The sequence below is a fragment of the Cetorhinus maximus genome, chromosome 14 (genome assembly GCF_964194155.1).
Source record: "Cetorhinus maximus chromosome 14, sCetMax3.hap1.1, whole genome shotgun sequence".
NCBI classification, from domain to species: domain Eukaryota; kingdom Metazoa; phylum Chordata; class Chondrichthyes; order Lamniformes; family Cetorhinidae; genus Cetorhinus; species Cetorhinus maximus.
In genome coordinates this window covers 41784418-41812087 of record NC_135892.1, presented here as the reverse complement: position 1 = coordinate 41812087, position 27670 = coordinate 41784418, and the positions used below count along the sequence as shown (strand labels likewise).

At 41.6% G+C, this 27670-nt stretch overlaps 1 protein-coding gene across 1 annotated transcript in view; it reads left to right on the top strand.

Moving 5' to 3' along the window:
• The window catches only part of LOC144689615 (synaptojanin-2-like), a 283459-nt gene that overhangs the window by 26775 nt on the left and 229014 nt on the right, over positions 1–27670 (top strand). Inside the window, 1 exon segment of the mRNA XM_078556842.1 lies at positions 13292–13559. Within this exon segment, the coding sequence (XP_078412968.1) occupies positions 13292–13559 (268 nt within the window).

The following is a 27670-nucleotide window of genomic DNA, read 5'->3' as shown; positions in this document are numbered from 1 at the left end:
CCCATGTCCAAACATTGATTTTATTTTTCCATTTATCATAAGGTTCCATTTCACAAAACAGTGGTGGAAAATCATATCCTGCCACCCTAATCCTGGTTTCAGTCATCTTTCTTCAAAGACCCTCCAATTACAGTCTTCTCTCAAAAGAAAGTTAACTCCCATACTAGCCTTCTGTCTGGAAGTAAATCTTAGTCCCCAGTCTTCACTTTCAGGTAACCATCCTCTGCTACTGAATGTCAGTGGAATTCCCGAGCCTGGTTGTGAAGAAGACACGGAGATGAGGATGCTTTGGTGGAGACTGTTTATTGCTTGCCACAGAACTTACTTCTCCACTGTAACACCCTCTCCCCAGTGTTGGCTGACTCTTCTTTATATACACATCTGAGTATAATTAACTAATCAATACCCAAAGCCTGTTCACCTTATTACCTTAAGCTACCAGGTATTTAACACCCATCATGCAACCTATTAGATACTAACAGCCTGCTCTTTCACAAAACTCTGAAAATTTCACCTTTTCAGATATGGATCCAGCCCCCTTTTTAAAGTTAAAATTGAATTTGCTTCCACCACCCTTATAGGCAGGGCGTTCCAGATCAAGATAATTCGGTGCGTAATCCAAATTCTCATCTCACTCTGATTTTTTTGCCAATTGTCTTAAAACTATTTGCTCTGGTTACTGAACTTCCTGTTATTGAAAACAGTTTCCTATTACTTACTTCATCGAGGTGGGTAGCTCAAGTGAGGGAATGTCTTGACTCGGCAGACCCATCTTGCTCTGGGGAGGCAAGGGCAGGATCAAGTCAGGCCCGCCGACCCTGTAAGCAGATCCTAGGCAACCACAAGGCGGGCAAGCGCTGAGGTGGGTCAGTTAGAAATACCACCTCCGTTCTCTTGGACTTGTTTTAGATGCTGTTAGGTCCTCTGTCCCTCACCCCTCACACCTCCCCATGCCCCCAGCCACACTCCATGTTCCCTCATACCCTCTGTGCCAATTCATGCCCCCTCATATCCCCCATGTCACCTCCATGCCAATTCATGCCCAAACACACTCCCATGCCACCTATATAGCCACTCACTCAGTATCCATCATGGACAGACCTCAGGAGCCAATTTGAGATTAAACAATCTAACAATCTTCTAACAATCTAACACAGTTCTCACTCATGCACACTTAACAATGTATAAAACTCTCATTCAAGAAACCCATTCAAAGCTTTTAAATCTCTTCAAGTTGTTAATCTCTTATAAAAGCAAGCTTCTATTTAGACTGCACATCAAAGGCAGCTAATCCTTTAATAACCTCATTAAACTGTCAATTAAACTGTGATTTCAGAACTCCTTGCTAAAATAAATGTAGCTTTTGAAACTCAGCCAAGCATTCATGGTGACATAATATAAGCACTTGGGGAAATGTCAGTAAAAATCTCTTTGAAACTGCAACATCAGATGGTATTTTTTTCTAACCTACACCAGATGCCCTGTCAATCAAAGCAGTCCAGCAGAGTTTTTTTTAAATGCTGTGACAGCTGAAGCCTGTTTTTTCATGTTTAAAGAAAAAGGGATTTTAAAAAAACCCTTCAGATCATGACACTTAAATGGACCTTATCTGTCTTTCAAGAGCATTTATGTCTACTCCATCAATTTGCAACTCTTGCACTGTTTAAGGCCCTGTTTAAGACAACAGCAAAATGGGGTCTGTTTGAACTCAGCAAAAAAATCTGGCCCTAAATGTCAAATAACCTTGAATATTTTGTTCCCAGCTTTGCAACCATGTCTCTGTAATTGGCATAATATCAGACTTATTTACTTCTAAATTTGCTATCAATTCATCTGTCTTGTTCTGAATACTGCATGTATTCACATGAAGAGCCTTTAATTCTGTTTTTTTACCATTTTTCTCTACTATGACCTTACTTGCTGGTGCACTCTTATGATTCTGCGCTCTATCCCTTCCTATCAGGCTCTGGTTAACAATTTCCATATCGCCACCCTGCACCATTGCATTATCCATTCTTTTTAATTTTCCAAATCTCCTCTCATGTGAACTCTCTTCCCAACTATTTAGTTTAAAGTCCTCACTACAGTTCTAGGTATAGACTTCACCAGGACACTGGCCTCGGTGCAGATTGAGTGAAGGCCATCCCAACGGTTCAGTTCCTTCTTTTCTCCAGTTCTGGGGCCAGTGCCCCATGAATGAAAACCCATTTCTCCCACACGAATCTTTGAGCCACACATTCAACTCTCTGATCTTATTTACCCTATGCCAGTTTGCTCCTGGCATAGTAGTGCCAGGTACTATGGTAGTGATCCAGAGATTATTCCGTTTGTGGTTCTGTTTTTTTAATTTAGCTCCTAGTTGTTCATAATCCCTCAGCATAATTTCTTTCTCAGCCTTACCTATTGGTCATTGGTCTATCGACTATAACAATTAAATCCTTCCCCTCTTTCTCCAAGCTCCTCTCCAGCCCTGAGGAGATGTCCTTAACCTTGGCACTGGCCAGCCAACATACCCTTTGGAACACACACTCTTGACTGCAGAGAATAGTATCTATCCCCCTAACCATACTATCCCCTGCTATAACTACATTCCCTTTTACTCACACCAACTTGAATGCCCCACTACACCATGGTGCTCTGCTCAGTTTGCTCATCTTCCTTGCAGTCCCTGCTCTCATCCACACAAGCTGCAAGAATCTTGCAGCTGTTGGATAAGTGCAAGGGCTGAGGCTTCTCCATTGCTATCTTCTGGGTCCCCATACTTGCCTCACTCGTAGTCACACCCTCCTGTCCCTGACCACTGAGTAAATCAGCAGACCTTAGCCTAAGGAATGTGACTACCTCCATGAAAAAAGTATCCAGGTAACTTTCCCCCTTCTCTGATGCATCGCTGTATCTGAAGCTCAGTCTCCAGCTCATCAGCTTTCTCTATGTTCCTCAAGCTGCAGACACTTACTGCAGGTGGTTGTTGTGGATCACAGTGGTGTCCACCAGTTCCCACATGCTATAGCTGCAACACATCACCTGCCATGTCATCTTTGTGTTTTATTTAGCCAAGTAGATTTTAAGTTTAGAAATATCATTCAACTGTTATGTATAGTTATGTTAGGTAGTTTAACTAGTTAAGTTATAAATTTAATGGAGTGCTCACATTTTCCCAGTACCAGTTTAAAATACTGCCCGTTTAGAGAAAAAAACACTTAAAGCTCACCAGCCACTTGCCTATTTGCTCACCTAATTAATGCCTCTCCCCTTCCCCTGCCCTTCTCACTCCACCCCCATCTTCTCCCGCTTCCCCAACTTCCTCTATCACTCCTGAGCCCCCCCCCTGTCCCTCTTTCCCCTCTCTCTCCCCTGTCCTCTACAAGAATATAAGAAATAGCAGCTGGAGTAGACCTCACAGCCTATCAAGACTGCTCCGCCATTCAACATGATCATGGCTGATCTTGAACTTCAAGTCCATTTTCCCGCCTGCTCCCCATATCCCTTAATTCCCTGAGACACCAAAAATCTGTCTATCCTACCCTTAAATACGAAGGAGCATCCACAATCCTCTGGGGTAGAGAATTCCAAATATTCAGAACTCTGAAGTATTTTCTCCTCATCTCAGCCCTAAATGGTTGGCCCCTTATCCTGAGACTGTGCCCCAGTATTTTAGATTCTCCGACCAATGGAAACAATCTCTCAGCGTGCACCCTATCAAGCCCCTTCAGAGTTGTATATGCTTCAATGAGATCACTTCTCATTCTCCTAAACTCCAGAGAAAATAGACCCAATTTACCCAGCCTCTCATCACACGACAACCCCTTCATCCCAGGGACCAATCTAATGAACCTTCACAGTACTGCCTCCAATGCAAGTATATATTTTCTTAGGTGTGGAGATGAAAACTGCACACAGTCTTCCAGGTGTGGTCTCACCAAAACCCTATACAACTGTAGCAAGACTTTTTTACTATTGTACTGCAATCCCCTTGCCGTAAAGGCCAACATGCCATTTGCCTTCCTAATTGCTTGCTGCGCCTGCATGCTAACTTTGAGTTGCTTGTACAAGCACACCCAAGTCTCTTTGTACATCAGCACTTAAAACCTTCGCACCTTTTAAAATATATTCTACTTTTCTATTCTTATTCACCAAAGTGAATAACTTCACCCTTCCCCACATTATTCTCCATCTACCATCTTGTTGCCTACTCACTTAACCTGTCTATATCTCTTTGCAGCCTCTCTGTGTCCTCCCCACAGCTACATTTCCACCTAGCTTGGTATCATCAGCAAACTTTGATACATAACTCCTTGTCTCTCCATCTAAGTCATTAATATAGATTATAAATAGCTGAGGCCCCAGCATTGATCCTTGCGGCACTCCACTATTCAATGCCTGTCAACTTAAAAGCCCCATTTATGCCCACTTTCTGTTTTCTATCCGTCAACCAATCCTCTACCCATGCTAAAATACTACCACCAGCCCCATAAGCCCTTATCTTGCCTATTAACATTTCGTGTGGCACCTTATTGAATGTCTTTTGGAAATCCAGGTATGCTACATCTACAGGTCCCCCTTTTTCTACCCTACCAAAAAACTTTAATAAATTTGTCAAACAGGATTTCCCCTTAGTAAAACCATGTTGACTTGTTCTAATCATACCATGCTTTTCTAAGTGCATTGTTGAGACTTATTTGATAATAGGTTCCAGCATTTCCCCAACAGCTGATGTTAGGTGAACAGGCCTGTAGTTCACTGTTTTCTCTCTCTCCTTTCTTGAAAAGCGATGTGGCATTTGCCAACTTCCAATCTAATGGGACCATTCCCGAACCTAAGCAATTTTGGAAAATCATTGCCATCACATCCACTATCTTTGCAGCTATCTCTCTTAGAACCCTAGGGTGTAGGCCATCAAGTCTGGCCAATATTTTTCTCTGCTGATATTAATTTCCTTAATTTGCTCACTCATTTTAGCCCCTAGGTAACTGTCTATTTCTGATTTGAAGCTTGTGACTTCTACTATGAATACAGACACAGAATATTTGTTCAATGCCTCTGCTAGTTCCTCATTCCACTGATAATTTCTCCTGTCTCTGCTTCTAAGGGGCCAATGTTTATTTTAGCTCCTCTCTTCCTCTTTATATATTATAAAAGCTTTTACAATCTGTTTTTATATTTCTGGCTAGTTTACTCATATTCTATTTCTTCCCTTTTCTCAATATTTTGGTGGCCTTCTGCTGGCTTCTAAAACACTCCCAATCCCAGATTTGCGACTGATTTTGCAATATTCTACGTCTCTTCTTTTAATCTAATACTATCCTTGACTTCCTGAGTGAGCCTTTTCACTGAGTTTTTGTTTCTCAATGGAATGTATTTTTTTTGAACATTTTGAATTGTTTCTTTAAGTGTTTCCCACTGTTCGTTTGCTTCCATATATTTAAGTCTACTTACCCAGTTAACCTTAGCCAGTTCTCCCTCATACCTATGTTTTTTGACTTTGTTTAAATTTAAGATTCTTGCTTGTGATTGGAGTATGTCACTTTCAATCTTAACATGGAATTCAATGGTATTATGATGAATATTTCCCAGAGGATCTTTTACCACAATGTTACTAATTAACCCTGCTTCATTATACAATACCAGATCTAAGATAGCTTTATCCCTAGTCGGTTCCACACCTTACACCTTGCCTTAAGGAGACCAATACGGTACACAGTATTCCAGATGTGGTCTCACCAATGCCCCGTAGAGCTGAAGCATAACTTCTCTACTTTTGTATTCAATTCCCCTCACAATAAACAAAAACATTCTGTTAGCCTTCCTGCATACTAACCTTTTGTGATTCATGCACTAGGACACCCAGATCCCTCTGAATCTCGGAGCTCTGCAATCTCTCACCATTTAGATAATATGCTTTTTTTATTCTTCTTGCCAAAATAGACAATTTCACATTTGCCCACATTATACTTCATTTGCCAGATCTTTGCCCACTCACTTAACCTATCTGTGTCCCTTTGTAGCCTCCTTATGACCTCCTCACAACTTATTTTCCTACCTATCTTTGTGTTATCAGCAAATTTGGCAACCATCCCAACTGTCCCTTCATCCAAGTCATTTATATAAATTGTAAAAAGTTGAAGCTCCAGCACTGATCCCTGTAGCATACCACTCATCACATCCTGCCCACCAGAAAAATACCCATTTATGCCAACCCATTTTTCTGTTAGCTAGCCAATCTTCTATCCATGCTGATATGTTACCCCCTACACCATGAGCTTTTATTTTCTGCAGTAACCTTTGATGTGGCACATTTATCAAATGCCTACTGGAAATATGAGTACAGTACATCCACCTGTACCCCTTTCTCCATAGCACATGTGACTCCTTTAAAGAAGAATGAATTGGTTATGAATTGGTTAAGCATGATTTCCCTTGTCCAAAACCATGTTGATGTTGCCTGATTGCCTTGAATTTTTCAAAGTGCCCTTCTATAACATCTTTAATAATAGCTTCTAACATTTTCCCTATGACAGATGTTAAGCTAACTGGCCTGTAGTTTCCTTCTTTCTGTCTCTATCCCTTTTTGAACAAAGGAGTTACATTTACTATTTTCCAATCTAATGGAACCTTTTACGAATCAAGGGCATTTTGGAAAATTAAAACCAACATATTAACTATCACACTAGCCACTACTTTCAGGACCCTAGGATGAAGTCCACTGGGACCTGAGGATTTGTCATACTAACACTGGCAACCCCCTACAGGGCTGAATGCATGAGTCAGTCTTGGAGCTGAGCCAAGCATTTATGATTAGGCTGTCTGCCCATCTGTTCAGCTGACATCTATTTATACAGCTGTCAGATAGCCTCATAATGAATGCTTGGCTGAGCTCCAATGCTGACTAATGCATTTAGTCCTGCGGAGATTGTTTACACAGCTTGAGAGGAACTGCTAGCTTTGTTTGACGGTTTTATGAGTTTGTAATAAGTTTTCCCATTTGATGTGCTTTTTCAATGCCTGTTTGTTATTTGTACAGGATTAAGAGGTGTTAAGCGGCTTAAAAGTTTCCTCAATGGGACTTTTACTTCCTGTGTTTGATTGACAGTTTTATGAGAATGTAAGACAAAAAATTTTTTTTCAAAGGGAATTTTGAATGGATGCTTTTTTATTTGGTGAGCATTTTGAAGACTTGCCAGTGCTAGGAAATAACTCACTGGTTGTGTACCTGGTTCATACTGGGTGAGTATGCATGAAGCATGCTTGAGGGTGCATGGAGTGGGCTTGTGAGATATGAGGGGGCATGGAGGGTGGGCGAGGGGGTAAAGGGTGAGGACTAGAGGACCTGAACAGAACTGGGCCGATGTCCCAGCAAATGGAGGCCTTCTAATCTGTTGGCTCACCTCCATCACTGCTTCAGGTCTGCCTTTTGAGGCGCAGGGCCTGACTCCAGCCCGTATCCGACCCCTTGAGACAAATATGCTGGGTGAATGCATTGCCTTGTAGAAGCGTACTTTGTCAGGAAGAATAGAAAAGCAGTATACTATTTGAATTGAGAGAAATTGCAGAACTTGGTGGTTCAGAGGGATTTGGCTATCCTGGCACATGAATCTTGAAACGTTAGTATGCAGGTACAGCAAGTGATTAGGAAGGCAAATGGAATATTGGCGTTTATTGCAAGAGGAATGGAATATAAAAGTACGGAAGTTTTACACAGCTGTACAGGGCCTTGGTAAGACCACATCTAGAATACTGTGTGCAATGTTGGTCTCCTTATTTAAAAAAATATATAATTGTGTTGGAAGCAGTACAGAGAAGGTTCACTCAACTCATTCCTGGGATGAAGGGCTTATGAAGAAAGGTTGAACAGGGTGGATACTGGGAGGGTATTTCCTCTTGTGGAGGAGACTAAAACAAGTGGTCTCCCTTTTAAGACAGAGGTGAGGAGAATTTTTTTCTCTCAAAAGGTCATTAGGTGGAATTCTCTTACCCAGAAAGCAGCTGAGGCTGGATCACTGAAATTATTCAAGACTGAGTTAGAAAGATTTTAGATAGACAAGGGAGCAAAGGTTACGGAGGGAAAATGGGAAAGTGGAGTTTAAACCACAATCAGATCAGCCATGATTTTATAAAATGGTGGAGCAGCCTCAAAGGGCCAAATGGCCTACTCCTGCTCCTATGTTCCAAGTCCCTAAGTCTTCAGAAGTTTCTAACTTCAGGAAGTGGCCCAACTTGCAATTCTTGAACTGAGGATGAAAATCTGGCCCCTGGTGTAATATTCCTTTCATTCCCTTATTGAATCCTAGAACAGTATAGCATAGAAGGAGACCATTTAGCTCAATGAGTCTGTGCTGGCTCTTTTGAAGAGCGATCCAGTTAGTCTCACTCACCTGCACCTGCCTCATAACCCTGCAGGTTTTTTCCTCTTCAGTCGTTTATTCAATTCTCCTTTGAAGTATTTATTGATTCTGTACCCACCACCCAGGCTGTTCATTCTAAATCCTAACCATTTCTGCATAAAAAAGTTTCTCCCTATGTCACCTCTAGTACTTTCACTTCAATCCATACCCTCTGTTATGTACCGTTCAGCGATTACAGTTTCTCTTTATTTACTCTATCAAAACCCCATGTGATTTTGAAAGCTCTATCAAATGTCCTCTTAGACTTCTTTGTTCTAAGGAGAACAAACCCAGCATCTTCAGTCTGTCTAAATTATCTGTAATTTCTCATCCCTGGAATCATTCTAATGATACTAAACTTGCCTTGTTTGGCAAGAACTTTATCAAGCAGCAATGGTCTAGTATGGATGAGGCAGAGATATATCTATAATGTAAGCTGGTGTGCATATTTACACCACTTTGATCAACAAAAATGTAAAGAGCACTCCTGCTGATATCTCCTCTCCAAAAAACCCTGTAAATTAGACGCAAGGATGAATAAGCAAATGTGTTCTTTATATTTTTGTGAAAGATGATAATAAATGATGTCTTGGTATATGATTAATTTTGTACACTAACTGATAGTGTAGCTGCTCTTATTCTAATTGTACCAAACAAGAACAAATGTATGGTACTGTACAACACTACCACTCGAGAGCTAAAATGATAAATTACCTGCTTTCGAAAGTGGTGTTTACCTAGTGACAATGCACTCTCCCATTATCCCAGGAATTCTCAATATACATCAGCTTTGTTGGTCTACACGAGCCAAATTAGTCAAGTATAGTAAAACCCAGATCAGTAGAACCCACTTCAAAGCCAAGTTTTTAATTAACTGAATATGAGATGTTTTTTCCTTATCCTTTCTATAAATAGCTTAAGCCTGAGCTTTAACTTGGCACCAAACCCTGATAAACCCGAAAGTCAGGTTTTCTTGTTCATTTGCTCTCACTGTGCTGAAAATGGATCAGTTATTAACAGGTTACTGAAGAGCTTGGGCTTGTCAGTGTCACAGATGCCTGCCTTAGTTACAGAATGATTGAAATATGATCTGAATGGCTGTATCTAATCTCGAGAGCGATGCATAATCATTGGTTCATTAGCTAATCAACGTTGAGGAAGGTACTTTGCATTTTGCCAATGTAATTGTATTTGAACTGACATTGAATGTTAACCGAGAACCATTTGCATAGCTAACCCATCACCTGATCTGCTGGCTCAAAGTTTCCCAATGACTCACAACTCCCCCTTGCATGTGCCTGCAAAATTAATCCTGTTCCAGTAACTAAACACCATTATACCATCAAAATGTTATTGAACTGGAAGATGGGTTATTGAACCCAAGTTACACTGATCAGACTAACCTATTCTCACTTGCTGCAATCAGAGATGCCATCAGTGGAATTGTAAAGAATAGCTCTCTGACAATGTTTTAGCTCAGTCTGTTTATATAAGTTAACATGTATTTGAATTACAAAGCACTTTACCATTAAAAGCTGTCAAAGGGAAATGTATATACACTTGCTTTTAGGTTAGCTGCAGGATAGAAACTCATTCATCCAAACCCCTCTTTAATTGCCTTCATTTCTTCACAAAAGCATTTACTGGATTGTAAAATGTATTTTTAGTTGCCCAAGATAACTTTTGGCTCATTAGGTGAACACTTTTGTCTCTATAGCTACATAAATTGCAGGAGGCTATTAAAGGGCAACATTCCACTTTTTTGACTGCCTGGAGAAGTTGGATTTTAATGCTAACTGAATCCAAATTTGAGTGGTGAACATAATGGCCATTTGCTGTTTTAAGCACATTTTCTAGAACCAGTTGAGTAATCCTTCATGTACCAGAAACCTTAAATGGTTCTTATTTTCAGAGATGAGTCACATTTCTAAAAAAATAAGAACATCTCCATTTGCTGCTTGGGGCAGTGTTAATGTGATCATGGAACCAATGTAAACACTTATAATTGAGATTAGTAGTCTCAAATTGAATTGATTGAATTATTAATGGAAGAAAAAGTACTTGCATTTATATAGTGCCTTTCATGACCTAAAGACAGCCCAAAATGCTTTCCAGCCTGGAAGTGCAGTCACTGTTAGAATGTTGGAAAAATAATATTTTACTGCTGATGGTTCCTTTTTTGGCTTTTCCCATGTCTTTGTGGATCGCCATAATGCTGGTTGGTTTAAGGATGGAAATTCTGTTCAATTCTATTTCTTTTCATCTTTCATTTGATAATACTAAGGTTAACCATTGTGCCCCACCACCATTCGAGGTAGTTGAACATGAAACAGAGACTGAATGCAACTATTGCTTTCCCCTTTCTGCCTCTATTGTTATCCACCTTCACATTTGCCTTTCTGGACTTTTCCCTCCTGGATTTCTGACCCACCCGAACCCTGGGGCAGCAGAGGCCACCCTGAGATTTTTCTCCTCAGCTACTATCCTGCTTCTTTTCAAGATTGCAGTCATCACCCCTCTCCCCAAAAAATCCATGCCTGATCATCCTGTTTTTAGATATTATTCTATCTCCAACTTCCTTTCCATCTCTAAAAACCTTGAACAGGTATTGCCTCCCAAATCCGTGCCCATCTTTCTAGCAACTCAAAGTTTGAATCTGTCCAAACGGGTTTCCACCCTACCACAGCACTGCAACAGCTCTAATCAAAGTGACAAAAAGCAACTTCTGTGACTGTGACAATGGTGCACTCCCATTCCTTGTCCTTTCACAAGATTGACCACACAATCATCCTCCCATACCGCTTTGATGATGTCAAACTCAGTGACACTGCCTTCGCTGGTCTCAAACATACCAACAATCCAAACTAGAGCATCTCTGTTAATGGTTTCTCCTCCTGCCCTCACTTCATTATCTCTGTGGTATCCCAAGAATTACTCCTTGTCCCCTGCTTCCTCATTTCTCTGCTGTCCTTTGATGACACCACCTGAAGATGTGATCAGTTCCCACGGATACATTGACTACACTCAGCTCTACTTCACCATCAACACGTTTCACTTTCCCACCGCCTCTGTGTTATCAAATTTCTTGTCCAACATCCAGTCCTGGATGATACATGCTTTCTTTCAGTTAAACATTAACACGATCAAAACCATTGTCTTCAGACCCCACCACAAATTTTGTACCATAGACACCGAATCTGTCTTCCTGCCTGGTGATTGAGTTGGGCTGGACCAGAATTTTAACAATTTCATCATCCTGTTGGACCCCAAATTGAATTTCCAAATACACATCTGTTCCATCAAAAATATTTCTGCGTCTGTAACATGGGAAAATGGTGTCCAAGATGGAGAAATTGTTCAATACCTAAATATTATTTTTCAGCACTGTTTATAAAAGGAAATGTGGGGATAAATGCCAGAATTGGGTGGTGGTGGTGGGGGAGGGGTATAGTTTTAAAGGAAACTGTAACCTGAATTTTTTTAAACCACAATGGAGAACATAAAATAGGAGCAGGAATAGACTATATGGCCCCTTGAGTCTGCTTTGCCTTTCAATAAGATCATTGCTGATTTTATACTTTAACACCACTTTCCAGCCCTATTCCTGTATCCTGTGGTTCCCTTCATGACTCAGAATCAGGTGGGTTCTGGTGAAGGGAAACTTATAAATCTAAAGAGAAAAGTTAAGATCATAAAACAGTGAAGCAATTTGGGTAAAGATAAGCAGAGTATGACCGGAGGGGACAGAGAGTTTAACAATAAAATGCATCAGTGAATCAGGTCAATTCAGGCAAAATGTTAAAAGTTAACATTAAATGCACTTTATTTGAATGCACAAAGCATTCACACATTCACAACAAGATAGGTGAATTAATGGCACAAATGCAGATAAATGGGTTTGATCTAATAGTCATTACAGAGTTGTGGTTACATGGTAACCAAGGTTGGGAACTGAATATTCCAGGGTCCTTGGCATTTCAAAAAGACAAACAAAATGGAAAAGGAGGAGGGGCAGCCCTGATATTAAGTGGATGACATAAGAACAGTAGTGAGGTAGGATCTTGGTTTAGAAGGTCAGGAAGTAGAATCAGTATGGGTGGAGATGAGAAATAACAAGGGACAGAAAAGCATTGGCAGGAGTAGTTTAAAGGCCCCCTAACAATAGCGATACTGTTGGACAGAATATTCACCAAGAAATAAGGGGACCTTATAACAAAAGCAATATAATAATCATGGGGAATTCTATATAGATAGAACAATTCAAATTGGAAGTTTGAATTACATTTGACACATCTAGAACAGTACATTATGGAACCAACCAGGGAACAGACTATTTTAGATCTTGTCTTGTGCAATGAGACAGATTAAATTAGTGATTTCATAGAGAGGAATCCAGTGGGGAAGAGGGATAAAATGATAGAATTTCAAATTGCGTTCAAAAGTGATGTGCTTAAGTCTGGAACTAGAATATTAAACTAAAATAAAACCAATTACATAGGGACGAGAGGCGAGTTGGGTGAGGTAGATTGGGAAATCAGTTTAAAAAATATGGTGATAGAAAAGCAATGGCGAACATTTAAAGAAATATCTAACAATTTTTAACAAATATATATTCCATTGAGACATAGAAACTCCATGGGCAAATCTTTAATCTTTGGCTAACTAAAGAGACCTAAGGATAGTAGACAAAAAGAAGAGGCTCATAATGTTGATAAGAAGAATAGCAAGCCTGAGGTTTAAAATAAATTTAAAACACTACTTCTCTAATGTCTCTATGCCATGGCTTTTGCATTTCTCTTATTGATCATTTTTTGAGAGGGCCTGCTGTTTTTCCTTGCAGACTCCCGTAATTTCTCTACATCTCTTCTTGAAATGCTGCAAGTTTTTAATTCTATGCTCTTCATTTCCAGGTGATTCGAGGCTCTGCCTTCTGGTTCTGGTTACAGGTTGTACATCTGTAGGGAGGATCCGTGACACTGATATTTGCAAAATTACCACAACGGAATTTGTTCCACTTCAAGAAGCGACAGCAGACGAAGAGCGAGTTACTGTCTTGAGGAAATTGCTGAACTCTGGGATGTTTTATTTTTCATCAACTTCTGGTTCAACTTTTGATCTCAATCTTTGTGCACAGAAGCTATATGCAAAGGATCATGAGGCAGGAAGCCGTTTTTTCTGGTTAGCTTTACTGTTTTAATTAATTTAGTTCTATCAGAAAATGGTAATCTTCATAAAATACTAAGATAACCCCTGTTCACCCAGCTGTTGTGGGTAAAATCTTCATGGAGTGTGGAATGAGCGATAGAGACTGTAAAGCCCCAGATTTCATTCCTCAAATGTGGGCCTGGATTTTCAGCGAGTTGGGCCAAGTTGTGGGCTTTTAAAACTGATGGGTGGGACCTCATTCTGGAATTCCCACCCCCTTTCCCGTTTCTGGAAATATTTGCCGGTGCAAGATAAGAGTGTGGGTAGCCTAGCCTGCGCACAGCACCCCTGCCCTTGCCAGCTCCATTGCAGGGGCGGGCAACTCCCCACAATTTTGATGGAGTCAGGCCTGTCCCATTAAAGATGTGGTTCACGGCCTCTCAGAGGGTTCGTGAAACATGGGGGAAGCCCTAATCTCAAGTCGGCAATCAAAAACAAAACAGCCATTCAGCATTCCCATTGAAATGCATAGCCCCTCTTACCTTCTCATAAATCTGTCAATCAATCATATCCATTCATTGTATCAATTTCTAAAAACTTTTATAAACTTCAGACCTCTTAATCTTGTGTAAATGAACAACTGGCATTGAAAATCCACAAAGACAAATTAGGTTATTAACAGGTAATAGAGATATTAATCAAACAAAACTTGCACTGAGTCTGTGGAATTCTTTACCGCAGAGGGCTGCAGAGGTTGGGTCGTTAAGTATATTCAAGGCTGCGTATTATGACACAGCCGATGGTAAACGCCAAGTTGCTCAAATCCCAGAGGGAAACTTGAAACAACAGTGATAACCCATTTTTGCAATTGTATGTTTCGAGATGCAGGCTTTGAATCAGTAGTAATAAGACCACCGAGTCTCAAGAGGCTTTTTATTAAACTAAATTAAACATATTAATACAAGAAAAATTGTAAGCACATACATGTGCCTACAAAATTACTACTATAATAATTACAAAAATCCCCAAATTAATCTGACTCCTAGTTACACCCCCGTTAAGGCAGTAAAACTCATTGATTTAAAAGACCTCAGGCAAAGCACATTTGACCGTACGAATCCAAAATGAGGTTCCTTGCAAGTTGGTTCCTTTGTAGACACAGTTGGAGGCTTACAGGCTGGTTAGATCTTAAATGCCTCTGCTTTACATACACAAACTCCTTTCTGTTTATACCTAGCTTTTCCTTTGAATGTAAATTTTCCATTGAATCACTAGGCTTTGAATGTTCCATCTTCTAACAATAATATCCTTTCATTCCACCAATTTCATTAGTAAGCTGCAAAAAAAAAACACATTTCTTGGCATCTTCTAGCTAGGTGCAAGATTTCACCCACTCTTTTGAATGGCTTATTTAACAAATGCAAGTGTGTCATGTACCTTTTAACTTCATTACTGTTTCCCCAATTAACATCTCAAAACTACTATACATCAAAGCACCCAGACTAGCTGGTTTTAATCCAATTAAGACATACACAGACCCCATTAGAACTCTATTTTAAAAAATAATTTCCAATAACATTATGGACTTAATCCCTTCATGACACTGAGACAGATTTTTAATCAGTAAGGGAATCAAGGGGTATGGGGAAAAGGCAGGAAAGAGGAGTTGAGGATTCTCAGATCAGCTATGATCTCGTTGAATGGCGGAGGAGACTCGATGGGCTGAATGGCCTACTTCCACACCTACATCTTATGATCTTATCCACTCCCCTTCATGTTGTGTAAAGTGTTAAGTGGATTAGTTATTCTTGGAATAAAAACAAAATGCTGGAAAAACCCAGCAGGTCTGGCAAGCTCCAACAACCTACTGACACTAATGCCCATCTGGGACCCTCCACCGTGTACCATCCCTCTGACCCTATCCCTTTTTCTAATCCCAGATCTTGCCATGTATTCACTATACCGTCTGACCTTCCCCTCTCTAAAACTGAACATTCTGTGCTCAGCAATGGATTATGTTTCATCCCCTTACGCCCTCACCTAAATGAATTTTGTCTCCATGCTCACTTCTTTGGGCAGGAGTCCTCCCCCATTCAATGGATCCTTTCACCCACCACCAGTACTCTCCCTCTACCTGGGCCCCTTCCTGCTTACATGCTCTTGATCTTTTCGTTGAGAACTGTCGGTGTGACATTGGCTCCTCTCACCCACTCCACCCTTCCTCCTTCTGAACTTGTTGCATTCCGTTCCTTCAGGTCCAACCCTGACTTTGTTATCAAACCTTCCGGCAAGGGTGGTGCTGTTGTTGTCTGGCGTACTGACCTCTACCTTGCAGAGGCTCAGCGCCAACTCTCAGACACTTCTTCCTACCTCCCCCTAGACCATGACCCCGCCACCCAACATCAAGCCATTGTTTCCAGGACTGTCATTGACCTCATCTCGTCTGGAACTCTTCCCTCCACAGTTTCCAACCTCATAGTCTCCCAACCTCGGATAGCCCGCTTCTACCTCCTTCCCAAAATCCACAAACAGGACTGCCCTGGTAGACCCATTGTTTCAGCCTGTTCCTGCCCCACTGAACTCATTTCTTCCTATCTTGATTCCACTTTCTCTCCCCTTGTCCAGTCTCTTCCCACCTACATTCGTGATTCCTCTGATGCCCTACGTAATTTCAACAATTTCCAGTTTCCTGGTCCTAACCACCTCCTCTTCACCATGGATGTCCAATCCCTCTACACCTCCATCCCCACCAGGATGGTCTGAGTGCTCTCTATTTTTTCCTTGAACAGAGGCCCAAACAGTCCCTATCCACCACCACTCTCCCCTGCCTGGCTGAACTTGTTCTCTCACTGAACAATTTCTCCTTTAGCTTGTCTCACTCCCTCCAAATAAAAGATGTGGCTATGCGTACCTGCATGGACCCTAGTTACGCCTGTCTTTTTGTGAGGTATGTGGAACTTTCCTTGTTCCAGTCCTGCTCAGACCCCCTCCCATAACTCTTTTTTTCAGTACATCAATGACTGTTTCAGTGCCGCTTCATGCTCTCGTCTGGACCTGGAAAATGTTTAAATCAATTTTGCCTCCAATTCCCACCTCTCTCTCCCGTTCACATGGTCCATCTCGAACACTTCCCTTCCCTTCTTTTACTTCTCTATCTCCATTTCTGGAGATAGACTGTCTACCAATATTCATTACAAGCCCACTGACTCTCACAGCTACCTCGACTACAGCTCTTCACACCCTACTTCCTGTAAGCACTCCATCCCATTCAGTTCCTCCGCCTCTGTCACATCGGTTCTGATGATGCTACCTTCCAAAACAACGCTTCTGACGTGCCTTCCTTCTTCCTGAGCTGAGGCTTCCTCCCCGCTGTGGTTGACAAGGCCTTCTGACCCATCTCCGGTATTTCTGCCCTCACCCTTTCCCCTCCCTCCCAGAACCATGGTAGGGATCCCATTGTCCTCACTTTTTACCCTGCCCCCTCCCACCTCTTCAACAGTATAAAATCCATCACATTTTTACCTGTCTTCAGCCCTGAAGAAGAATCATATGCACTTGAAACGTTAACTCTGTTTCTCTCTCCACAGATGCTCCCAGACCTGCTGAGTTTTTCAAGCATTTTCTGTTTTCATTTCATATTTCCAGCATCGGCAGTATTTTGCTTTTAGTTATTCTTGGAACTCAGCCAGTCATTCATGATGAGGCCATCTGACAACTGTGCCCAAAGAAGGAGACACCCATTTTTCCAGATGAGAAGGGAATAAGTTGCTGAATAGCTTTCTGATTTATTAATTTTTTAAATTGGAAAGTAGATAGTTGTTTCAAAAAGGAATATTAAAGGGTATGAGGATTGAACAGCATTAGAGGAATGGCTCAGAGAGAAAAGCACAACAACAGCATTTCTATATAGTCCCGTTAAGGTAACGAACAATCCCAAGGTGTTTCACAGGAGCATTATGAAACAAAGTATGACACCGAGCCACATAAGGACGTCTTAAGTCAGAAGACCAAATGTTTGGTCAAAGAGGTAGGTTTTAAGGAGTGCCTTAAAGGAGGAAAATGAGGTATAGAGGTGGAGATGTGTAGGAGTAGAATTTCAGAGCTTGGGGCCAAGACAACTGAAGGCACACCTCCAAGTGGTAGAGAAATTAAAATTGGGGATGCACAAGAGGTCGGAATTAGAGGAGCACAGACATCTTGGAGGTTTACAGGGCTGGAGAAAAGGGCCATGGAGGGATTTGAAATCAAAGATGAGAATTTTAAAATCAACACATCGCTTGACTAGGAGTCAATGTAGGTCAGCGAGCACGGGGGTGATAGGGAAACAGGACTTGGTGCGAGTTAAGATACAGGCAGCAGAATTTTAGCTGACCCCAAGTTTAGGGAGGTTAGAATGTGAGAGACCAGCCAGGACTGTATTGGAATAGTTGAGTCTAGAGGTAATGAAGCCATGAATGAGTGTCTCAGCAACAGCTGAGCTGAGCTGATTCAGTGGCAAAGTCAGGCAATGTAATGGAGGTGGAAATAGAAGGTGTTAGTGATGGATAAATTGGAAGTCAGAAGCTCATCTCAGGATCAAATGTGACACCAAAGTTGTGAACAGATTAACACCAGCACAGATTTCATACCATTTTTCTGTGATGTATAAGTCTAGGATCCTGTGGTGCATAGATTTTATAAATGCTAGATTTGTTTAGCAAAATAACAGCCTTAAACAACAAAAACTATTGACTAGGCCTGTGCAAAGAGGCTTGAGGCTGCTTGTAACTAACTGACTACAACTTTTTGAATTCCAAAAGTAGATCTAAGGGACCGGATTTTTGTTCTTGAGGCAGGTAGCTTGAGTTTGGAAATTTCCCAGCTCAGCACAGCCTCTTTGGAGGGGGAAGGTGCCTCGATGGTGTGATTTGAGTGTGAGATGGAGTCAGGCGTGTTGCCCAAGTTGTTTTGTAAAATATTTGGCCCTCTAGCCCTCATCCCTAACCCCCTCACATCCCTAACTATTCCCAATGCCCCATCTATGCCAAACCATGCTGCCTACCCACCCCTAATGGTCCCTCATACCCTCCATGCCAACCCATGTCCCGCACCCCTCCCCGTGGCCCTTATAGTCCCTATTACCAACTTAGTGTCAAGTCATGATCCCTATCCATCATCTTTTACCCTTACAACCTCCATGCCATCTCACCCAGCATGTGCCATGGCAGAGATGAAATCAAATAAAGCTCTAAATCTCTATTACAAAGTTCACTATATAAAAAAAATCATGAAAGCCTATTCAATACATTCAAATCCTCTCAAGTGTTTAACCCCTTTATAAAAATAAGCATTTGTATTCATAACCCTACATCAATTACTGGCATTATTTTAAAAACTACTTTGAGTTGTAAATCAAATTGCGAATGTACAGCCCAGCACTATGATAATGATAGGTTATAGAAAGCAGTCAAGCTGTAATAAAGCTATAATGGTAGCACTTAGGGTTATGTTAACACAAAAAGCTATTCAAACTGCTAGAACAGATTTTTTTTTACTCTCGGACACAGGCAGTTTTTTTTTCAATTTTTAAAGGGCGGGGGCTTTAAATAACACGACAGCTCTACATACATCATCATCAAGAGCATTTGCGTCTCCTCCATAAAGTTGTGAAGCACAGACTGCCGGTTTAAGCCATTCCTAGAACGAAGATCAGGTTTGCTTGTCCTGTGCACTGAGCTTAATAGGCCCAGCCAATTTGTAATTCGTGCCTGTGAGCTTCACAGCCTGCCAGCCAAAATGGGATCTGCCGGAAATGGGGTTGGGACTTCTGGATCCAGGTCAGGTCCAGCATTTTTAAAGGTCTGTGCAGTCTCCGCAACTCAGTGAAAATACGACCCAAAATTTCCATTTTCCAGCTAAAATTTCTCTTTTCAGTTTCACATAAACCACACCCAGAATAGATTACACATCATTGCACACAACATGAGTACTGACACCTCTCGACAATATCCACAAACCAGGTGTTTGATTCAGGGTCTGGACTGATCCATGCAATGCCTGATTGGTTGCTAGATAAATGTCTCATCACAAAATCAATAACAATGCTAAAAAATAAGAGGAAAGCCTTATCTGACAGTAGTTGTTATATCAAACCCGTCAGCCTGTTCTCACTGTTTCTTGATATAAGTTCTTGATAATCCAACATTTTCAAGTAACCGTTCTGATGAAGAGTCATACGGACTCGAAACGTTAACTGTGTTCCTCTCCGCAGATGCTGTCAGACCTGCTGAGTTTTTCCAGCTATTTTTGTTTTTACTTCCAAGTAACCGTTCTCTTCAAAAATCTATGGCGAGTTTTTGCCAACACCATCCAATTCTGTCTACAAATCAACAAAATTTAACATCATTGCTATTCTTTGTATTACTCAATGATATAAAGATCTGGCTGTTGCTTGATCTGCTCTGGTGAAAACCAGCTTGCTCTTCTCGGAGTTTATCTATTAAGGGTAATGGCACAGATGTACTTGTTGGGGCAGAGAGTGATGTAATGTAATGCCAGTTGTTACAATCACTTCTGTTCCATGGTGCAATGTTGTAGCTGTCTTTATATTCATTGCTGTGTTTGTTTGTGAGTATACGTCATAATAGTCATTCTGAGATAATGTGTCTTGAGCTTTGTATATAGTTTAGTCGGTTGTTGATGGGTTCCCATGCAGAAGGGCATGTTGAGCTGTATCATCAACAATGTGTGCAACATCTTCTTTGCCAATTTTTTGGTGTTTCTGAGCAGATCATGCTTTTTTTTTGCCAGTGCAATCCTCATGAAGTCAGTTCTTGGCCAACAACATTTACTAATGCCCAGCATGTCAATAAGAGTAGTTTTTCATCTTGTTGATAACTTGTGCTAGTTTGCCAGCTTGAAGCTGGCAAGGTTTGTAAGTTCCAGCAAGCAGTCTAAAGCTTTGCCTGAACCTTGAGTAGGGGCTCTTCTGTTATTGCAGGGTTTATTGTCTGTGCTGCAGTCCTCTAGGCAGATTCAGGATTGATGTCTCCCCAGTTCTGTTTCTGTAACACACAATATTTTACATAGCAGGATTACTAGCCCCTCCTTTTATCTGGGCTTGGGACCAACAGTGTGGGCTGTAATTAGCGCCATAAAGGTATGGATGAGTAGAGAACTTGGAAACCTAGACTTTGTAAATGGCAACCGCGTCATTAATAAAATATAGGAGACATATTGAGAAAGATCTTGTCGGCTTGGTCAGAAAAGTTGAGTCATACATCAAACGGTGCAAACATCTGAAGAAATACACCTGGGGGAGAATTTTCTCCCTGTTGGGGTGGCGGTTGGGGGGGGGGGGTGTTGGGGGGTGCTGAGCGGGAGCGGGCGGGCGGGCGCGCAGCCATCGCTATCCGCGATCGGCTGCGCGCCGCCATTTTAAGTGGGCGGGCCAATTAAGGGCTGCCCAGTGTGATGCGCACCCAGAAACACTGTGTGCTCTCTGTGCGCGCGGAGGGAACAGGCTGAGTTGGGGCCTGTGCTCTTTCGAGCTTACATGCGGAAGAGCGCAGAAATCTCCCTAAGGCACAGAGCTGCCTCAGGGAAATTAGCTTGATGTCAAAAATTGTAATAAAGAGAAAATTAAATTTGTAAGACATGTCCCGTCATGTGACAGTACCACATGAGCTAGGACGTCAATGAACTTTAATAAAAAGTTTTATTCAATTTATAAACACTTCATGAAACCTCATCCCGTCCGTGGATGAGGTTTCATGATAAATGTGAAGGCTGCCTGGGCTCTCCGCCTGTCCGCCAACCTTAAGGTTGGACGGACAGCTCAGTTAATTACTTTAATTAGTTTTTCAATGGCCTTAATAGGCCATTGACAGTTCGGTGGGCACGCAGCCGACTCCAGTGCATGCCCACCGAACTGAAGATCTGAATGACGCGCGGTGATGTCGGGACGCACGCCCGATGTCACCGTGCATCATTTTACACGTCAGCCAGCAGGGCCCGCCCCCACATGCCGACCCGAAGATTCTGGAATGTGAACAAGTGTTGTATTGTATTCTCTCACTCACTTAGAGAAGATAACAAAGAATGCTAATTAGATGTCAAAGATTACATCAGAAAAACTAGTGGAGCTCCTCAAACAATTCACTCAATCTGGAAATCAAACCTGATTTCAGAAACAACAAAGTTGAGAATTTTTAAGAGCAGAATGCTTTTAGATGAATCAAAAATGTTGTAATCTAACAAAGCCACCCAAAGGAAGCTCAGTAACTTGGTGTAGATGCCTCTACCAGCTCTTTAACATCAGATGGTTGAACAAAATGGTGAGTGAATGTGTATTTTAGAGAGCACAGGTGCCACTGTTGACACTACTAGTGTAGAAGAGAAACTGTACAGATGAGGAAAGCTATTTTTCCCTATTTGGCTTATTCGTCTTAAAACAGGGGTTTTCAATAAGATCATGGCTGATCTGATTGTGTCTCAACTCCACTTTGATGTCTGCCTCCCTTAACCCTTGACTTCCTTGTCCATCAAAAATTGAACTCAGCCTTGAATTTACTCAATGATCCAGCCTCCACTGTTTTCTGGGGAAGAGAATCCACAGACTAATGACACTCTGAAAGTGAAAATTTCTCCTCATCGCCATCTTAAAAAGGAGACCTCTTATTTTTAAACTATGTCCCCTAGTTCTAGTCTACACCGCAAGAGGAAACTCGGGGTGGAATCTTATGCCCTCCCATGGGGAGTTTGTTAATATTTAATCAGGAAGGAGGGTGGCAGTGGGTTTTTGCCTCCATCCCAATTAAGTTGTGGTAGGAAGGTCCAGGGACAGCCTTTTGAGGCCCTTAAGAGGGCAACTAATGTCTAATTAAGGGCCTCATCCTGCTATTGCTGTGGCAAGTGGGGGGCTTGCCATGCAAGGAGCTTGAAAAGCAAACCTTGGCTTGTTTGCTTGTGGGCTTTAAGGGCTACTCCCTCATTCAAAGGCACTTGATGCCTGATCAAGGGGGCTTGCTGAGAGACTTCCCCTTGCCCTTGCTGTCGATCCCCCTGCACCCCTCCACCCTGGCCCCCACCCGTGACCCTCTTCCTGCAGTCACTCACCTGTGCCTAGATCCCTCCTTGGTCTGAAGCAGCAAGTGGGTGCTGTACCAGCAGCAGCCACCACCTCCCCAGTGGCAGCTGCTGAATACAGAAGAGCTGCCAGCCTCTGACTGGTCAGCAGCTCTTGGTGGACAGCACTTGGTTCCTCAGTGTCCTCGATCCCAGGGAAAGGTCTGCTGCTGGCCTTTTAAGTGCCTGAGTGACAGAAGATGTGGAATGCCTGCCCAAAAAGAGGCAATGCAGAGATCTTGCTGGTGCTCCAGCTGGCGGCAAGACCCCTGTTGCCTCAACAAGATTCCAGCCTTAGAATCTACTCATTGTAAACTCAGAGGCTGTTGCCATTGTCTCCAACTTGCAACTTCTTAGTAAAACGATCCAAGTCATCCTTTGATCTCTAATAATCAAACCACTCAGGCTTACTGTCAGGCAGACTGCAGAACAGGTCATATGACTCCCTTCATTTACCCAAAATTTAAAGCTGCTGTCCCAAAGCATAATAATCTTAAAACCTCATTATTGTATCACCTGCCAAGAATGAAAAGTCATCAACATAGTGATGAGCTTTTATAAATAATATCCAAAATATAGACCACCAACTGGTGGAAGAGATGTAGAGAAACAGCTTTGCAAAGAAATTACTGAGAGGTGCAAGAATTATAGAACAATTACATTGGGGACTTCAATTTTCCAAATATAGACTGGCATAGGAATAGTGCAAAGGGACAAGAAAGTCAAGAGTTCCTGGAGAGTATTCAAGATAATTTTCTGCAGCAGTATATTTGCAGCCCAATGAGAGGGCAGACACTGTTGGACCTGGCTCTGGGGAATGAGTTGGCCCAAGTGAATCAAAGATCAGTGGGAGAGCCTCTCGGGGACAATGATTATTGTATCATAAGGTTTAGGTTAGCCATGGAGAAGGACAAGGAGCAATCCAGAGCAGGGATAATTAATTGAGGGAAAGCCAACATCAATGGGATGAGAATGCATCTGAGTCGAGTGAGTTGGAATCAAATTTTGGCGGAAAAGACGGTGGCTGCACAATGGGCTACCTTCAGAGATAGTATTGCAAGCAATGTCAAGGTATAATCCCTTGAAGGGGAAAGGTAGGACAAATAAATCCAGAGCACCCTGGATGGTGAGAGCGATAGAGGTGAAGATGAAAAGGAAGAAGTACGCGTATGACAGATGTCAGGTAGAAAATACAATGGAGAATCAGGCTGAATATAGAAGGGTCAAAGGGGAAGTGAAAAAATTAATCAGAAAAGCAAGGAGAGAGCATGAAAAGAGACTAGCTGCTAACATAAAAGGGAATTCCAAGGTCTTCTATAAGCATGTAAATAATAAATGGGTGGTAAAGGAAAGAGTTGAGCCAATTAGGGATAAAAGAGGAGACTTGCATGTGGAGGCAGATGAAGTAGCAGAGGTATTAAAAATGAGTACTTTGCATCTGTCGTTACAAAGGAAGAGAATGCTACTCAGGCCGAGGTGAGAGAGGAGGTAACTGGTGTATAACAGTTCGAGGAATTTATAATTGAGAAGGAGGAGGTGTTAGAAAGGCTATCTTTACTTAAAATTGATAAGGTACCTGGACCAGATGAGATGCATTCGAGGACACTGAGGGAGGTGAGGATGGAAATTTCCTTATACACAGGAATGGTGCTGGGTGACTGGAGAATTGCGAATGTTACATCCTTGTTCAAAAAGGGGTGCAAGGATAATGCTGGCAACTACAGATCAGTCAGTTTGACCTCAGTGGTAGGGAAACTTCTGGAAACTATAATTGGGACAAAATCAGTAGTCACTGAGACAGGTGTGGGATAATTAAGGAAAGCCAGCATGGATTCATGAAGGGAAAATCATGTTTAACTAACTTGCTGGAGTTATTTGAGGTGGTAACAGAGAAGACTGTTAAGGGCAATACTGTTGATGTGGATTTTTAAAAGGCATTTGATACGGTGCCACACAATAGACTTGTGAGAAAAATTCTAGCTCATGGAATAAAAGGGAAAGTAGGCACTTGGATAAGAAATTGGCCGAGTGACAGGAAACAGAGTAATGATAAATGGTTGTTTTTCAGATTGGAGGAAGGTTGGTAATGGAGCTCCCCTGGGGTCAGTATTAGGATCCTTGCTCTTCCTGATATATGTTAATGACCTAGACTGTGGTGTGCAGGGCATGATTTCAAAATTTGTTGATGATATGAAGATTGGAAATGTCACCTGTGATAAGGATAGTCTTGAACTTCAGAATGACATAGACAAGTTGGTGGAGTGGGCAGACAAGTGGCAGATGAATTTCAATGCAGAGAAGTGTGAGGTGATTCATTTTGTCAGGAAGAATATGGAGAGACGATATAAAATAAAGGGAGAGACTCTAAAGGAGGTGCAGGAACAAAGGGACCTCAGTGTATGTGTACATAAGACATTGAAAATGGCAGGGCATGTTGAGAGAGCAGTTAATAAAGCATTTAATATCTTAGAGTTTATTAATAGGGGCATTGAGTGCAAGAGTAAGGAGGTCATGTTAAACTTGTATTAGACACTAGTTATGGCTCATCTGGAGTATTGTGTCTAGTTCTGGGCACCATACTTGAAGAGGAATTGGAGAGAGTGCAGAGGAGTATCACAGGAATGACCCCTGGGATAAACAACTGTAGCTATGAGGATAGACTGGAGAGGCTGGGTCTGTTTTCCTTGGAGAAAAGATGGCTGAGAGGGGACTTGATAGAGGTATTCAAGGCCCTGAGGGGTATGGACAGGGTAAATAGTGAGAAACTGTTCCCACTCGAGTACATCAAGAAGTAGAGGGCACAGATTCAAAATAATGGGCAAAAGGAGTAAAAGGAGGAAAGGTTTTTTAACCCAGAGGGTGGTTGGAATCTGGAACGAACTTCCTGAGAGTGTGGTGGAGGCAGGTTTGATTGAGGTATTCAAAAGGGAATTGGATTGCTATTTGAAAAGAAAGAATGTGCAAGATTACGGGGATAAGGCAGGAGTGTGGGATTAGGTAGAATGCCCTTTCAGTGAGCCAGTGTAGACTCTATGGGCCAAATGGCCTCCTTCTGCACAGTAAAGATTCTGTAATGACAACTTATAGCATTCTACTTAACACTTTAACAACTAACTTAGTTATTCACTTACTACGTGCAGCTCAATAATATTCTCCCCCTCGACATGCTATTGATTGTCCAGTGAACTGTCTATCCCAGCAGCTTCACACTATTTAACCTGTATGAATCAAATAGTTAGATTTGAGGTCCTTTTTACTGCGATTCTTAAAGTCCTTCCTCTCAACAGCGGAGAAGTGGTTTTGTTGCTTATAGCTTTCTTGTGCCAATTAAGTTTTTTTTAAGCCATTTTGTTTCCAGGTGTTTTGGTTAAAAGATGGCACAATTGATTCAACCTGGGAAACTTTGTCAAGAACAATATTGCTGACTTCTGATAGTCCCTCTGTTTTTTCAATATAAGCAGGTGTAAGTTGTAGACTCAGAAAAAATTATTTGTCATGGAGCTTTTTACCCTCTGGATTCAGTATTTCCTTTTCTTTTCCTTTAGAATCAGTCTGTGAACCATTTGATTTGCATTTTCTTTCATGGTTGTAGGTCTTTTAATGCCTAAAACCACAAAAAATGTTTCAGCTAGGCAATCACCTGGGTTGTCTTTCTCCTGTTTAAATGCAGGATTATGGTTCTCCTTTGCTGTTTTCAGAATCTTGTTGAGATTATGTTTATTTTCTGACAGAAAACCTTGACTTTTTTAAAATTAGCTCCTGCAGTTTTCTGCACTCTTCTAGTTTTTCTTCTTCTATTTAGTACGAGCTTTGTCCAATTATTCCCAAGCAAGAACCACAGCTTATTTTTACAGTTTCATTTTCCATTCCAGAACTTTAATATGACCCCATAATTCTACTGCATTAGCTACAAACAAGTCCTTTTGCTTCAAAACACTGTATTTCTCTGGTTGTCCATCAGCCTGGAGCTCTGCTGCTGTATTCTGTTTTGACACCTGTTTAAGTTTAAGGTTCTGGTTGATTGGAGTATGTCATTTTCAAACTTAATGTGGAATTCAATTATATTATGATCATTATTTCCCAGTGGATCTTTTACTATGACATTACTAATTAACCCTGCCTCATTACACAATACTAGATCTAAAATAGCTCTATTCCTGGTTGGTTCCACAACGTATTGCTCCAGGAAACTGTCATGAAAGCATTGTACAAACTCATCTTCTACACCACCTTTGCCAATTTGATTGGCCCAGTCTATATGAAGATTAAAGTCCCCCAAAACTATGACATTGCCTTTGTTACAAGTTCTAATAATTTTTTGATTAATGCTCTGTCCAAGGGTATAACTACTGTTAGGGGACCTCTGTCTAAACTACTCCTACCAGACTTATCTCACCCTTGCTATTCCTAATCTCCACACATACAGGTTCTATTTCCCGATTTTCTGAGACAAGATCCTTTCTCATTAATGTCCTTCTTTCATTTTTTTATTATTAGGGCTATCGCTCCTCCTTTTACATTCTTCCTTTTTTAAATGTTGTATACCCTGGAATATATATTTCCCAACCTTGGTCATCTTGGAATAATGATTGGTAATGGTGATTAGACCTAAACTGTTTATCTCTGGTTTGTGTCACTAGTTCATCTTTCTTTTTTTAAAAATTCATTTTATGGATGTAGGCGTCGCTGGCTAGGCCAGCATTTATTTCCTATTCCTAATTGGCCTTGAGAAGGTAATGGTGAGCTGCCTTCTTGAACCTCTGCATTCCCCGTGGTGTAGGTACACCCACAGTGCTGTTAGGAAGGGAGTTCTAGGATTTTGACCCAGCGACAGTGAAGGAACAACGATATATTTCCAAGTCAGGATGGTGAGTGGCTTGGAGGGGAACTTCCAGGTGGGGGTGTACCCATGTGTCTGCTGCCCTTGTCCTTCTTGATGGTAGTGGTCGTGGGTTTGGAAGGTGCCGCCTAAGGAGCCTTGGTGAGTTTCTGCAGTGCATCTTGTAGATGGTACACACCGTTGCCACTGTTTGTCGGTG